Source organism: Stegostoma tigrinum, chromosome 14 (genome assembly GCF_030684315.1).
Source record: "Stegostoma tigrinum isolate sSteTig4 chromosome 14, sSteTig4.hap1, whole genome shotgun sequence".
In the NCBI taxonomy this organism is placed as follows: domain Eukaryota; kingdom Metazoa; phylum Chordata; class Chondrichthyes; order Orectolobiformes; family Stegostomatidae; genus Stegostoma; species Stegostoma tigrinum.
In genome coordinates, this window is record NC_081367.1 from 74,717,706 (window position 1) to 74,734,823 (window position 17,118).

Sequence of the window (17,118 nt, forward strand, 5' to 3'; positions counted from 1 at the left end):
TATTAAATCTGTCAATTCTCTCAGTTCTAATAACTTCTGTTTAAGCTCACCTACACCTGTTCAGCTGATCAGTAATTGTAAAAACATCTTTGTTCCCCTGCTAGAAAACAGTTCTCTTCTAATACAAGATAACAAAGTGTAGAGCTGGATGAACACAGCAGGCCAGCAGCATCCTAGGAACACCAGCTCTACACTATTATCTCAGATTCGCCAGCATCTGAAGTTCCTATTATCTCTTCTAATGCAACTTTTGTTTCAAAGAAGAGACTATGAACCATCTGTTTTCTCAAGTCAATACTTAACAGCAAAGGCCATTAAGTTAACTCTCTCCATCATAAGCCCAATCACGTAAACATTTCATTCATTAACAGTAAGTGTTCTCCTAGATAATGCGTGACATTCACATGCTTCCTTGAAAGTCACTGTATTTAGGTCACAGTTTTAAGGTGACATTTTAAAGAAAGTGACCTACATCCACCTGCCTGAGTTTTGAAATCCAAATCCAAGAATATGACATATTGTACACATTCATGAAATGTAAAACCCTTTCCCTAAAAAGCAGATTATAGCTCAAACTGGAGATCTAAAGGCTTTTGCTAGACAGAAGTATGAGGTTAAGGCAGATGGATGTCATTACGGCTGAGATCAGCCATCATCTGAACAGGATACCAAGTTCAAGGGACCAAATGGTCTACACCCCTGTTCTTATTCTGGACGTGCAATTTATAAAGCAACCGACATTTTAATTAAAAAAAATAGAAGCAAGGACAAGCAACAATTTGAAAAGACCAATTTTCAGATGAGATGAAAAGCTAATTAGACAAACGATTTGAAGCAAACACAGGCAACTTAGCTTGGAAGTTGCACAAAATTGTAAAGTACATTGAAGCATATCACACACAATTTCCTTCCTTACCTAGTCTGCTCTATCAAAATTGCGCCATCTTCTGATAAAGCAGCATACTGCAAATATATTTCAACATTTACTTAAAAACACTTTTGCCGTACTCTGTGCTAGGCAAAACAGCAACAAGAACAAAATTGAGCTTGGCCGGGTACAAAGTCGGAAGTGAACTACTGTCACTGATTCTCTAACCTATTCCTGAATAATAGGAACCTAGACTGGTAATTATTAGCAAGATGATATCTAAATTTTACCTGTTTTGAACAATTAGGGGCTAAACAGAGGATCTACTTTTGAGACTATTTAATTTTTGGGAAAGAGACAAGAACCCAGTGATAAGATGATTGAGAGAAATTCTCCAAAACACCTGCACCAAGTGTGGCAAGTCCCTATACTCTATGTTGTAAGCTTCAAAACTGATCAATTCCTGAGGGTAGTGTCCGAGGTTCAATCATCTTGGCTGTTTCACTTCTGACCTTACCCCTATCATAAAGGTCAGAAATGAAGCTATTCGTCAATGATTGTGCAATGGTCAGCATCATAGGACTCCTCAGACACTGAGGCAGTAAATGCCCATGTGGTAAGACCTGAAAGACATCAATGCTTCGACTAACAAGTAGCTACAAAAGTGCTGTGCATCAGCCACCTCCAAATGGACAATGTAACCACTGCCTCGAGGTTCAATGGCACTGAAAAACCTATTGTCTTAGGGGTTACCAGAAACTGGGCTGGCTAAATACAAGAACACGTCAGAGGCTCGGGATTTTGCAGAAACAAACTTGCCACCTGGCTCAAAGCCTATCTACTGTTTCCAAGATACAGCGGTTTGAGAGAATACTCCATCTGCCTTCAGATCCAACAGGCAGGACAAAGCAGTTTGCTTGACTGGCACCACATTTAATATTTTCCAAAGGCACTCACTCCTCCACCACTGCACTGTGGCAGCAGAGTGTGCCATCTCTAAACCTAAGTGCACAACTCAACATGGCTCCTTCGACAGCACCTTCAAAAACCATGAACCCTCCCAGTCAGAAGGGCCATGGCAGCAAATACATGGAATGCCAAGTTCCCTTGACCTGGAATTATATCACCATTGCTTCACTGTTGCTGGTTTAAAATCCTGGAACTCCCTCCCACACTTTGCCGTGCCAAAACCACATGAGATGAGCAACAAGTGTTGGTCCAGGCAGCTAAATCCACATTCCAAAAACAAACAGAAAAGTTCAGAACATGAATGTATGTTTACCATCAAGCGCCCCATTTTAAAGTCATTTCCTGTTTAATATGGGGTTTGGTGAGTCAATTGGCAGATTGTGGAGCTACCTCTGCTGCTGACTGACACTTCCTCTCACCTTTGACCTCCTGTTTATAGCCTCTTCTGTCCCAGGCCCACCAGTCCATTTATCTGGGCAGCTCCATGACCCAACCCCTCCCAACCAACCCTCTAATTCATCATTTGCCTCCTGCAAGTTGAAGATGTTTAGCCTGACTGTACTCTACTCATCTCCTGAGTCCTCATTCAACAGCTAGGGTTCAGGAAAAAAAAGTTGCAAGTGAAAGAAACAGAGCAGGAGCTTGAAAGAAAGAAGATTTGTAGTGAGAAGGAGTGGGAGAGGTGATGTATCAGATGGTCAGCTGCAGCCACGAAATTTAAGTGAACACTGATTTGTCGAGAGCAGCAAGTTTGGCAAGTGAGGCGTTTGACGGCAGGAAGAGGCAGTGAGCAGGACGTAACTTACCAGTGTAAAGTCTCGAAGTAATATTTAAAAGTTAATTTATTTAACAAAATAAGAATTCAGCAATTCGAAGCATTTTAACTTACAGGGTACATTGTTTTATTGCTTTCTTTTGAGTAAGGTACTACAGCATGTAACTACAGCTCTTACATGAAGTGAATCAGATTTTCTAATTAAGAGGAAAGTTGAACTTCTCAGGAATGCAAGCATAACATTAAGTGAGGACTTGTTGGATATATTACTTCACAAGCGCACACATCATGGAGTCAACAACAGCACCTGCCTAGTGATGGTCGCTGGAGTTTAACTTTGCAAGTCTCTGTGTGCGTGCGTGTCTGTATATCTGTCTGGTACAATGACAACAGGATTCTTCAGGGACTTCACAGGGTAGGTGAAGAGAAGGATCACTGGACTCCAAACATTAACTTCGTTCTCTCTATCACAGACTGAGTTTATCCAGCAAATTCTGCTTTTTGTATCAGATTTTCGCTAACCACAGATGGTTGTTTTATAATACTGTAGACATGGTGAGGTTGTTTTCCCATGTGGCACAGTCTAGGACCAAAGGACAGAAATCTTAGAATAAGGAAGTTGCATATTTAAATCAAGAATGGGGAGAAATTTCTTCGGAGTTGTTACGATGCACAGGAAGGCCGGTCAGTCCAAAATGCTTGTACCAGTTCTGTTACCAATCCAATCTCCTGTTCTTCCCCGACTCATACCCCGCACTTTTTTACCAAAATAATCGATGAATTACCTCTTGAATACCTCAGTTGAACCTGCCTCTACCAAGAAGTACATTCCATGCGTGAACTACTTGCTGCGTGAAGAAGTTTTTCCCCCACATCACTTTTGCTTCTTTTGCCTTCACTTTAAATCAATGTACTCATCTTGTCTCTCACAAAGCATTGCTGTATCTCCCCTATCCATGATTTTGGAAAGCTCAATCAGATCTCTTCTCAGCCTACTATCTACGGTGGTCAGTCCCAACTGCATCAATCTGTCACCATAATCAGGTCCTCATCCCTGCATCCATTGTCGTAAAGGAGTTGGAAGGTCATGTTGTGGCTGTATAGGACATTGGTTAGGTCACTTTTGGAACACTGCGTGCAGTTCTGGTCTCCCTGCTATAGGAAGGATGTTGTGAAACTTCTTGGAACGTTTCAGAAAAGGTTTACAAGGGTGTTGGCAGGGTTGGAAGGTTTGAGAAAGGGTCATTGGACCCTAACGTTAACTCTGATTTTTTTCTTCACAGATGCTGTCAGGCTTGCTGAGCTTTTCCAGCAACGTCTGTTTATATTCCTGATTTACAGCATCCACGGTTCTTTCAGTTTTTAAGTGTGCACATGTTGGAGTGTTTGAACGGAACGGGGAGGCTGAATAGGCTGGGGCCATTTTCACTTGTGGTTGGACGCTGAGGGGTGACCTCAGGGGTTTATAAAATCTGAGGGCATTGATAGGGTGAATAGTCAAGGTCATTTCCCCAGGGTGGGTGAGTTCAAAACTAGAGGGGCATAGGTTTAAGGTGAGAGAGGAAAGATTTAAAAGGAAATCAAAGGGGCAACGTTTTCAAGCAGAAGGTGGAGGAGGTATGGAATGAGCTGCCAGAGGAAGAGGCGGCGGCTGGTACAAATACAACATTTTAAAAAAGCATCTGTATGGGTCTATGTATAGGAAGCGTTCAGAGGGATATGGGTCAAATGGGGCTAAATTTTAAGGTATCTGGTTGGCATGGATGAGTTGGGCCAGAGGGTCTGTTTCGGATCTGTACAATTCTGACTCTAGCCAGACATCAATGCAACAAGTTCAGAACCAAGACAATGGACAGTGAATAGACTCTACATTAACATTATCTTTTCCTTTACTTTCTCAATCTTCCTTCTGCCACGTCAAAAAAAGGAAACCTTGTGTTAAATTGCTACTTCAAATTGTGATCAAGAGTGTATACATCAGACTGAAACATCAACAATTTTATACATACAAACACTGAGTCATACAGCATAGAAATAGACCCTTTGTCCAACCCATCCATGCTGACCAGATATCCCAATCTGACCTAGTCCCATTTGCCAGTCCATATCCTTCTAAACCCTTCTTATTCATGTAATCATCCAGATGCCTTTTAAATGTCATAACCCAACTCCACCACTTCTGGCAGCTCATTCTGTACACATACCACCCTCTGCATGAGAAAGTTTCCCCTCAGGTGTCTCAAATCTTACCCTCTCACCTCAAGCCTCTGCTGTCTAGTTTTGGGCTTCGCCCATCGAAGGGGAAAAGACCTTGGCTAATCACCCTATCCGTGCCCCTCAAGATTTTATAGATCTCTAAAAGGTCACCCCTCAGTCTCTGACCCTCCAGGGAAAATAGCCGCAGCCTATTCAGCCTCTCCCTTTAGCTCAAACCCTCCAATTCCATCAACGTTCTTGTAAATCTTTTCATAATTCAATTCAACATTTTCAGGCACCAATCCTGCTCTTTTGAAAGATGTTAAGATTTGGTGAAGACAGGAGTGAATAGGAGAACTGTCCTTCAGGTGCACTTTATAAGGCTCTCACAAACTCTAACAATCAAACTTGATGACCAAAACTTTACTGTTGCTTTCAGATTAATGTGTGACAAACTTACCAATGATTCATCAATTTCATCATCTGAGCCATCATCATCACTATCTTCATCTTCCTCTCGTATTCTTCCATACCCTTGAATTACAGAAATATTACATCAAGATGAGCTCCAAATTTTCAGACCTTAGACAATCACAGATTGTTGGAGATCACAAGAATTAACTTTAACATCAAAGCAATAAAGTTGAAGTTTGGCCATGAATTGTGGTGCAAAGGTCCAAATGTATACTAGCTGGATACAGCTAATATCCATATTTTCCCAATTTAGAGGTAATTTTGGCTGTTCAATTGTGCACTACAGTAGAAATGTTAAACATTACCCACAAACAAGAGCAACACTGCTCATCACGCCCCAAGCAGTTATCCATGAGTCTTTTCAACATGGAGGATGATGCAGGAACATCAACAACCAACTTAAAAACATTTCAAAAACAAAGGAACAGCTCACTACAAAAGCACTACACATAATTAATGATGAATTAGCGTGTTTTAGCTCATTTTTCAATCTTCTCAATACCTTTTTATAGCTTTATCTCCTTCTAAAAGATTCATAGGCTTGTTTTTCCAATATTAAATATTTGACAGCACCCTGATGAAACTTGACGTAAGCTGTATTGAAAACAGCTCAGGAATGGATCTCCGGGATGCAAGGTTATGTTATGTGGAACATTTGGGCCACATCCATTAGACAAATGAGAGGTAATCGTTCTGAAACCACGATCTGTCAAGACTAGATTGGGGTAGATATTTCCCATTCTGGGAGACAGCCAAACTAAGGAACAGAGTTTAAAACAGTAAGAGATTTTCCATTTAGAACAGATGAGAAGAATCTCCCTCTCTCAGGTCATAAATGTGTGGAAATCTCCCCAGAGAGAAGTGGAAGGAACATCATGAAATATTTTTAAAATGGCACAGGTAGTCAGACTCTTAACAAAAGGGGTCAAAGAGCATGGGGGTTAGGCAGGAAAGTGGAGTGTGGCTATGATAAGAACAGCCACCATATCAACTGGAGGAGTGGGCTTGATGAGCTGACTAGTTTACTCTAGCTCCAAATTTGTATGTCAGCTATCTCATGAAATAATTAAGGTCAGACCAGCAGCACTGTCCCATTTGAAGTCCTTGCTAGACAGAAACTTAAGTTTTCAAGACGTAAAAAACATCCCTAAAACAGCTACAAAAATTGCTCTGCAACTCACATCTTCAACTTTCTTGAAATAAAAATGTCTTTTGGTCTCCAATTAGCCAAGTACACATCAAGTCAACAGTGCTAATGTATTTTTCTATGCACCGTTTTTTTAAGACTTGGCATTTCATCTCAGCTCCCACAAGTTCAAGGATCTCTCTAGTCAGGCTTTGCTTGCAATTAAAAAAAAACTAAGGAATCCTGGTTTTTCCTTATACCGAATTCATTATACTATTTCCCATCTTACTTGCAAACACTTCAGGATTATTTTTGTGATAGCTAAAACCCAAATCTGGAGTTCAACTAAATAACATTAAACGACCAAGGTGTACAGTTGGGCTGCATTATATTGGAAATTCCATACAGGGATCTCAATCATAGTCTGAGTGAATAGTCTAGCTAAAATATTTGTTAGCAGGAATACAAAACAGCACAATTTTATCCATTTTCTCCTTCTAGTTTCCAAAGAAGCAGTCCATGTTCAACAAGATCTGGACAATATCCAGACTTGGGCTGACAAGGGACAAGTAACATTTGCACCACACAAATGTCAGGCTAAGAGCATCAGCAATCAAGATAACATAACCACCCCCAACTTGATGTTCAATGACATTAACATCACAAATTCCCACTAGCATCCTCGGGTTACCACTGACTAGAAACTCAACTGGACTCACCACAAACACAATATAGATTAGATTACCTACAGCGTAGAAACAGGCCCTTCAGCCCAACAAGTCCACACTGTCGCTTAGAGCATCCCACCCAGACCCATCACCTTATAACCCACACACCCCTGAAGAACTGAAATTGTGGATCTCAGGTAGACGCAGGATTTGACTTGGCTCAGGCTGCACTTGCCTCATGGTCATTATCCTGGAAGCACTCTGTTTAAGATCACATATGTGGAATAGTATCGAAGGGCTGCTAGTTCTGTAGAAACTGTATCCGCAGCATGATACAGTATCTCAAGTGCCTTCAGAAGAGAAAACTGGATCAACAATAAATTACTGAATGAATATGAAAGCGGCTTCATATACCTGTCTCTGGATCATCTGCTCCTCATTGTGTACTGCGGCAGTTAACTCACCTCCTGACTCCCCAAAGCGTGCCCATCAAGGCACAAGTCAGGAGTGTAATGGAATTCTACCCAATTGCCTGGATGGAGGGAGCTACAACACTCAAGAAGCTTGACACCATCCAGGACAAAGCAGCTGCTTAATCAGCACCACAGCCACCAGCATCCAATCCTTAGTGTGTACTATCTACAAGATACACTGTCAATATTTACCAAAAATCCTCAGACAGCACCTTCCAAACCCATGACCACTTGCATCTAGAGGGACAAGGGCAACAGATACATGGGAACACCACCACCTTTAAGTTCCTCTTCAAGTCACTCCTCATTCTGACTTGGAAATTTAATCACCATTCCTTCAGTGTCGCTGGGTCAACATCGTGGAATTCTCTCCCTTAATGGCATTTTAGGGTCAATCTACAACACATGGACGACAGCAGCTCAAGGCAGTGGCTCACCACCACATTCTCAAGGGCAACTAAGGATGGGCAACAAATGCTGGCCTAGCCAATGACACCCACATCCCACAAATGAATTAAAAAGTATTGATAGAAACTATAGTACGTGTTTTGATTTTCCATTCAGCCTACATCCATGATAGAGATTTACACTGTGCAGTCCAATTTGTTGTGAGCCAAAAGAATCAACTGAAGAAACTGTGAACATTAACACTTCTGTGCTGTGAATTCATGCACTACTCTTAATTCTGGTATAGCTCTCCATGGATAATCAGCATTTAAAATAATTAAGGCAGCAAAACTTAATGCTCAAGATGGACTGTGTTACTGATAACGTTAATTTCTGCAAGTACAAAATGTAGTTCTGTTCCTAAAATTAATGAAATGTAAGGAAGTGCAGATAATGATTTATTTGGCCAAAACTTGCCCACCCTCAAATGGATCTTTATCCGACCACATTAATCATCAATCTTAAACAGTATTGCCTGCAGCACAAGACAAAAGGATAAGAAAATAAAGTTTTACTGCTTAAGACAGAAATAAAGCAGCCACCACCTCTGACGACAAGATAGCGCTCAATAGCCTGTACTAAAGCCAATGGATCAATCTTCACAGGACCGCCCTTCCATTGCTTGACATTGGTACTGTCTGGGTGTCTCTGTAGCTGGCATTTTAACTGATGTGTATTGAAGAATTTCAAGGCCTGCGATCCCCTGTTAACAAAGAAAACATTTTTTTCAAGAACAATGAAAAATGCTTCTCCATATGCGTTAGTTAGGCAAAACTGTTAAAAGTCATAATTGCGTCAAAACAATGCACAAACAATGTTTTCAATCATGGAGCACAGTTGGCCTGTCAATTAACCTAACAAGGGAGAATACTACTTCCTGAAAGTAACATTTTGAAGCCATTCCACGTCAAGAACTATAGCCCATTAGATTGCCCAACAGAATGATTTTAGAAGTTGAAGATTTCATACTAACTTAATCCCTGAACATCACCGCCTTCCCACAGATTGCAATTTTATTTCACTCCTTTGAGATGATGGAACAGGACTGCCACCATTAAATCAGAGGCGGACTATAATTTCAACCCATGGCAGAAATATAGAAGCTTAGTTTCTTCACTAAACTAGTCTGCACAAGGTGGATTGTTCACAAGGAAATTTCTTAAAAAAAAAAGTTTCTGACTGAAGAATATTAGGAAAGTCCCTAACTCCAGGGGTAGACAATGGGCTCGCATGAAAACTATACCTGATATCATGCTGATCAACTATCCTACACAAACTTAAATTGCAATATTCCCATTTAGTTAAATCAAATTATCAGAACTGGATACCTGCTTCCTGTCCCATTCCCACTTGGAAAATCATGCACTTTCACTGGAAATTGCTCCATCTGGCTCAGACAGTTGTTCATTTTGTGCACAAGTGCAAGCAAAGGCCCATTGCTGAGAGGTTCCAGTCGACCAAGAGGTTCTTCTCCTGGAGGCTGAAAGGTTAGAATTTAAGCACATAATAATTCACAAAATTGTACATTTCCTTCCAAACTTCATAATTATTGGTCTGGCTAAAATCCCTCCTTGTTATCCAATTTCTTCCTCATTTGATCAAATATTTAAAAGAACAGTCACATCAAGCTATAATAAGCATATGGGACGATGACATGACCAAGATACACAATTTGCGTTAAATACTTTGACTGAACAAAGTGAAAACCAAAGATCTTCAAAAGAAAAGGTAAATTTATCGTTCTATTTGTCCACTAAATTATACACAGGCCTGCGACAGAAGTAATACCTGAAATCAGTTGTTTCTATCTTAGCTCAATATTCATTAATGCAATGGAAGTTACCACACAAATATAAAGTTTACAATATAATGGTAGTAAAAAATGTAGAATGCTCAACTGCAAAAGTAAGAGGTAACTATGCTGTGGAGGTCTGTGCTGTGTGTGGACTGAGGTTGACAAAGTCTGAAGTCACACGACACCAGATTACAGTCCAACAGGTTCATTAGAATTCACAAGCTTTCAAAGTGTTGCTCCTTTGTCAGGTGAAGAGCCTGACAAAGAAGCAGCACATCAAAAGCTGGTGATTTCAAATAAACCTGTTGGGACTATAACCTGGTGTCATGTGACTTCTGACAAAAGACCGAAGACAAATGAAAGGGAATTTTTTTACCCACAGTGTGCTGAGGACGTGGAACTCTGCCACAGGATACTGCGCAAGTCAAAACATTAAATATTTTCAACATTAAATTTCTGAGGAGGAGTTAAGCTCATTTTTAGGATCAAAACATATGGGGAGAAAGTGAGATCAGGGTACCGAGTTGCAAGATCAGCTGTAATCAAACTGAATATCTCACTAATATCCTTCAGGGAAGGAAAGTGCCTTCCTTACCTGGTCTGGCCTACATGTGACTCCAGACCCACAGCAATGTGGTTGACTCTTAATGCTCCCCAAGATGAGCAATAAATGCCAGTCTACCCAGAAAGATCCACATTCAGTGAATGATTAAAAAAAGTGGAACAGGTGTGAACGGCTGAATGACCTCCCCTTGGTCTGAAACTCCGACGTAATATTTCTATTAGCCCAAGAATTCCACCCATGGTCAACATAAAATGGTCAGTTAAAGCAATTAAAATACACAGGTTGAGTAAGAAAAACTATTAGCATTCAAAGCTAGCCCAAAAAAACACATTTTTCCTTAATGATCATGATTATACCAAGAAATCAAAACTGCGCAGTTAGAAAAAGATGCAGTTAAATCAGTGCTGAAAAGTTTTACCAAGTTTAGACAGGAATAAGAAGTTTACTATTTTACAATTTGCTGCTTGAGCTGGGATTAGATAGCAGGGCTTTGTGATGCCTTATCACCTTTACTTCTGGTTGTACACAATGTACACGGATCCCCCAGTAAAAAGGATGCAAGGTTTTGAAAACTGACACCTAGTACAATTTTCTCAGCAGTATAAATATTAATTTTCAAATGTTTCTAAACCAAATTACTCGCTGCCTGTTTTCTGTTGGAGGCAGCATTGAAAAGAGACATGAAGAAACAAGCTACGGTTTAGTCTCTATGGACAGTTAACAGGCATACATTCAAACAACTAATTCCAATGCTGACAAGTCATCTGACCTCCATTTCTATCAGAATACCAAGAGATCTGGAAAATCTGAACAGTTTAGATTATAATTTCTACGTTCCACTTAAATAGTTTAAGCAATGCCATTGCTATTGTGTCAGTGATAATGGGAACTGCAGATGCTGGAGAATCCAAGATAATAAAACGTGAGGCTGGATGAACACAGCAGGCCCAGCAGAATCTCAGGAGCACAAAAGCTGACGTTTCGGGCCTAGGCCCTTCATCAGAGAGGGGGATGGGGTGAGGGTTCTGGAATAAATAGGGAGAGGGGGGGAGGCGGACCGAAGATGGAGAGAAAAGAAGATAGGTGGGGAGGAGAGTATAGGTGGGGAGGTAGGGAGGGGATAGGTCAGTCCAGGGAAGACAGACAGGTCAAGGAGGTGGGATGAGGTTAGTAGGTAGGAGATGGAGGTTAGTAGGTAGGAGATGGAGGTGCGGCTTGGGGTGGGAGGAAGGGATGGGTGAGAGGAAGAACAGGTTAGGGAGGCAGAGACTGGTTGGACTGGTTTTGGGATGCAGTGGGTGGAGGGGAAGAGCTGGGCTGGGGGAAGGGGACGAACTGGGCTGGTTTTGGGATGCGGTAGGGGGAGGGGAGATTTTGAAGCTGGTGAAGTCCACATCGATACCATTGGGCTACAGGGTTCCCAAGCGGAATGAGTTGCTGTTCCGGCAACCTTCGGGTGGCATCATTGTGGCACTGCAGGAGGCCCATGATGGACATGTCATCTAAAGAATGGGAGGGAGAGTGGAAATGGCTTGCGACTGGGAGGTGCAGTAGTTTATTGCGAACCGAGCGGAGGTGTTCTGCAAAGCGGTCCCCAAGCCTCCGCTTGGTTTCCCCAATGTAGAGGATGCCACACCGGGTACAGTGGATGCAGTATACCACATTGGCAGATGTGCAGGTGAACCTCTGCTTAATGTGGAAAGTCACCTTGGGGCCTGGGATAGGGGTGAGGGAGGTGGTGTGGGGGCAAGTGTAGCATTTCCTGCAGTTGCAGGGGAAGGTGCCGGGTGTGGTGGGGTTGGAGGGCAGTGTGGAGCGAACAAGGGAGTCACAGAGAGTGGTCTCTCCGGAAAGCAGACAGGGGTGGGGATGGGAAAATGTCTTGGGTGGTGGGGTCGGATTGTAGATGGCGGAAGTGTTGGAGGATGATGCGTTGTATCCGGAGGTTGGTGGGGTGGTGTGTGAGAACGAGGGGGATCCTCTTTGGGCGGTTGTGGCGGGGGCGGGGTGTGAGGGATGTGTTGTGGGAAATGCAGGAGACGCGGTCAAGGGTGTTCTCGACCACCGTGGGGGGCAAGTTGCGGTCCTTGAAGAACTTGGACATCTGGGATGTGCGGGAGTGAAATGCCTCATCGTGGGAGCAGATGCGGCGGAGGCGGAGGAATTGGGAATAGGGGATGGAATTTTTGCAGGAGGGTGGGTGGGAAGGGGTGTATTCTAGGTAGCTGTGGGAGTCGGTGGGCTTGAAACGGACATCAGTAACAAGCTGGTTGCCTGAGATGGAGGAGACAGAGATCCAGGAAGGTGAGGGATGTGCTGGAGATGGCCCAGGTGAACTGAAGGTTGGGGTGGAAGGTGTTGGTGAAGTGGATGAATTGTTCGAGCTCCTCTGGGGAGCAAGAGGCGGCGCCGATACAGTCATCAATTGCTATTGTGTGACTGTTTCCTCAAATTCTAATATCTTCTCTCTTCCTGGTTCAGTATTGGGAACTTCACTAATGAAAGTTCAGATGTTCAATGTAATTGAGAAACATGAGGACTTAATTAGAACATTCCCTTAATGTCTCCAATTCCTCACTCTTTAAAATCAAAAGCTCCCCTGAGGTATTGACACATCAGCACATTTCTTACCAGCTCCAGGCTTTACCCTGAATCTGCGCCAGTAATATTAAACAGCAGAAAGACGAGCCAGAATACCATGGCTGCAGCAAATCAAATTCCAATCGAGTGCTGCTACTCGGTGAAGTCTGTTTTTCCTTGATACCTGTCTTGCCACCAATAAGCCAGCACTACTCATCTCTCATCTGAGGAAAACAATGGATCTTTCACCTGGGCTGCTATACTCCTTGTTCTCACAGCAATCCTTTGACAATGCCAACAAACATCAAACTACACTAATCCTATTTATCTGTATTTGGCTCAGTCAGCTATGCCCTGGCATTTTAAGTACTCATTCATATGTTTCTTCAATGTTACTGCCATCATTCTCTCGGGCAGGACATTCCATTTATCTACAACCCTCTACATGCAAAGGTTTCTTTCCTCCCCCACCCTCCCTTCAGATCTCCTCTAAACCACTTGTGCCCTCTGGTCTTAGACACATCTGCCATAGGAAAGATCTGCCAATCCACTGTATGCCTCTCATAATTCTGTGTACCTCAATCAGAACCAAACTCCAGCCTCTTCTACTCCAAGAGAAACAAGCTCAGCCTATCCAGTCTCTCCTCACAACTGACTTTTCATCCCAAGCAAATCCCTGCAAAACAAAAATTGCTAGAAAAACCTCAGTAGATCTGGCAGTATCTGTGGAGAGAAAGCAGAGTTAACATTTTGGGTCCAGCAACTTTCCTGCAGAACATCCTGGTGAATTTCCACCCCAATGCAATCATATCCATCTGATATTGTGGAAGCCAGAACTGCATACAGTATTCCAAGTTGGAACAAGGCTTCCTTGCTCTTATATTCTTCATGATAGAGGTGCTAGTGTTGGGCTGGGATGAACTTGGTCAGAAATTGTATGACATCAGATTATAGTCCAACAGGTTTATTTGAAAACACAAGCTTTCAGAGTGTAGCCCCATTGTGTCTTGTGATTTCTGACCTTATATTCTTCACCTCAACTAAAGGCGGCAAGTATCCAGTAAGCCTCGTTCACCACCCTATATACCTGTGCTAATACCTTCATGGGTCTATGGACTTGTAAACTAAAGTCCTTTTGATCCTCAGGATGCCCTAAGTACCTACCATACATTGTGTATAACTTTTCCTTATGAGGGCTTACCAGCTGACCAACATGCAGCCTGAGAGCTCACTATCAACAACAGCCCAATTTCCATGCCATCTGCAAACTTACTAATTAAATCATCTACATTCATATCCAAGTCATTCATGTTCTAAACCGCACAGGTCCCAGCACTGATCCCTGTGATCCACTAATAGTCTCAGGTTTTCATTTAGAAAAACAACCCTCTACCATCATTTATTGACTCCTGTTTGCAAACCAATTTTGGATCCAGTTTGCCAACACATCCTTGGATTCCATGGGGTCTTACCTTTTGAATCAGCCTTCCATGTGGGACCTTGTCAAAGGCTTTACTGAAGTCCATGCAAATCACATCAATTGCACTACGCTCATCAATATATTGTCACCTTTTCAAAACACTCAATGAAATAAGTCAAACAGGATCTCCTAACAAATCCATGACGGCTATCCCTGATCAATCCCTGCCTTTCCAAGTGTTGATTAATCCTGTCCTTCAGAAATTTTTCCAATAATTTCCTGATAATTGACATCAGACTAACTAGTGTGTAATTCCCTGGCCTATCCCTGTTGCCCTTCTTGAACAAAAGGGATCACATGAGCTGTCCTCCAGTCATCTGGAATTTCGCCCATGGGCAACGAAGTATTAAATATCTCTTCCCCTTGTCTCCCATAGCAACCTGGAATACGCATCAGGCCCTGGGGACCTATATGCCAGCCAAAGTATCTAAAACCTCTTCCATATTAATCTAAAAAAGGTGCTCTAGAATCTCAATCCTAAACAAAATCCATGGTAACAATATTTTTCTGCTCAGTGAATACAGATGAGAAGTATTCATTTAAAACTTTATCCATGCCATCTAGCCCCACACACAGGCTGCCCCTTTGGTCTCTAATAGGTACTATCCTTTCCCTAGTAATCCTCTTACTTTTAAATATGATTTTACAAAGCCTTGAGGTTTTCACCTCAATCCCATCTGCCAAAGATATTTCGCAACCCCTCTTTGTCCTCTTAATTTCCATTTTTTAAGAAGAATCTCCTGCACTCTATTTGTACTTTTGAAAGGTCTACGTTGTTTTTAAAGATGCTGTATCTGACACGTGCTTCCTTCTTTATCTTTATCAAACTCACAACATCCGCCGACATCCAGGCTTCTCTGGCCTTGCTGCCCCTGCCCTTCACGCAGACAGGAACAAGCTGGCCCTGAATTCTCACCGTACTATTTTTTTTAAAAAAGACTCCCACTTTCCAAATGTAGGCTTACCTGCAAATAGCTGCTCCCAGTCTAAGTTTATTAAAACCCTGTCCAATGGTATTGAAATCAGCCTTTCACCAACTTCTGTTATATCCTTATATCTTTTCTACAATGACTTTGAAACTGTGTGTTATGGTCACTATCCACTAAATGCTCATCTGCTGTCATTTCAACCACATGACCGGCTTCATTCTCTACGAAGGCGTCTAGCACTGCCCCATTCTCTAGCAGGACTAGCTACTAACTGACACAAAACGCTCTCCTTTAAAAATTCTACCTTGTGTAATCCTTTCACAAAAAAGTGATCCCAGTTGATAGTTAGCAAAGTTGAAGTTCCCTACATCTATAATCCAGTTTCTTTCACACCTTTAGTGATTTGTCTACATATTTGCTCTTCTATCTCCCTCTGACTGTTGGCAGGCCAACAGCACAATCCCAGCAAAGTAATTTCTACTTTTTGTTTCAAATCTCTATCCAGATGGATCATTCGAAGACCCTTTCAGGTCGTCCTCTCTCATTATTACACTGAGTTTCTTTTTATCAATAATGCAATGCCCCTCCCGTTTCTCTTACATACGCCCCAGTGCACCTGAAACTTCTGTATCCTGGAACATCGAGTTGTCAGTCCTGGCCTCCCTTTAACCATGTTTCAGTAATTGCAACATCATGTTCCCACGTGCTGACAAAAGCTCTAAAAAGTTCATCCACCTTACCAGTCAGGTTCCTAGCATTAAAACAGATACAACTTAGCTTTCTAGACCTCAGTGGGCCTTATCCTGCCCAAGTCTTCTCCATGCAGTGGACTGTCCTTCTATATCCAATTGGACTTGCTCCTGACTTCACATTTACTGTGTCCCATTCCCTGCCAAAGCAACTTAAAACCTCCCCAAAAGCATAAGCAAGCCTCCCAGTGAGGATGTTGGGCCCATTCCAGTTGAGGTGCAACATATCCCGCTTCTACAGGTCCTATCCCATAAGCTGTCCTAATGATTCAAAGATCTCAAGCCTTCCCACCTACTCCATCCCTTTCGCTACAAAATCATCTTCCTATTCCTATGCTCAGTAGCGCATGGCAGTGACTGCAATCTGGTGATTACAATCTTAATAGTCTTCCACTTTAATCTACTGCCTCTCAATTTCAGAAGCAGGAACTCACTTTTTTTCAAAACCATGTTGCTGGCACCACGACTGCTGACTATTCATCCCTATCAGCACACCGCACCCCCCGCCCCCATTCAGAATGCTCTGCTGTTGCTTTAAGACATTCCTGACTCTGGCACCAGGGAAGTAATTACTTTGTCTCATTCACTGCCACAGAACCGTCTAACATCCCATAACAAACAAGTCTCCTTTCACTGAAGCTCTCCTTGACTTTCTCCTCTCCTGCTGTGCAGCAGAGCCAACCACGGCGCCACAAACTTGGCTGTTGCTGCGTTCCAAGAGGCCATCCTCCCAACAAGATCCAAAACTGTACATTTGTTTGAGAGAAAAATGGTCACAGGGGACTCGTGCACTGCCTGCCCATGCATACTCATCTTCCTGGTGGCAAATCAATGCTTCTGACTGCACAGCTATTATTCGTGGTGTGACCAGCTCACTAAACTTACTATCCTCAGTGTCATGGATGTTCTGAACTAGAAGATATTATGTTTCTGTCGTCATTGTAGTTTGATCCATCCAAACAAATGGTTAACATTCCATCGCGCTGCCAACAAATAGAGTAACAGCCAGAATGTACAGACCTTG

At 42.4% G+C, this 17,118-nt stretch overlaps 1 protein-coding gene across 14 annotated transcripts in view; it reads right to left on the bottom strand.

Moving 5' to 3' along the window:
- The window catches only part of trip12 (thyroid hormone receptor interactor 12), a 212,129-nt gene that overhangs the window by 46,658 nt on the left and 148,353 nt on the right, over positions 1-17,118 (bottom strand). For 12 of the 14 annotated variants that reach the window (XM_048542108.2, XM_048542107.2, XM_059651238.1 and 9 more), the window contains 3 exons: positions 9,325-9,476; positions 8,512-8,699; positions 5,269-5,342 (listed from right to left, as the gene is read on the bottom strand). In XM_048542108.2, coding sequence (XP_048398065.1) covers positions 5,269-5,342; positions 8,512-8,699; positions 9,325-9,476 — 414 coding nt within the window. The remainder of the gene's footprint in view (positions 1-5,268; positions 5,343-8,511; positions 8,700-9,324; positions 9,477-17,118) is intronic. The other 2 variants (XM_048542115.2, XM_048542113.2) reach the window with 1 other exon arrangement.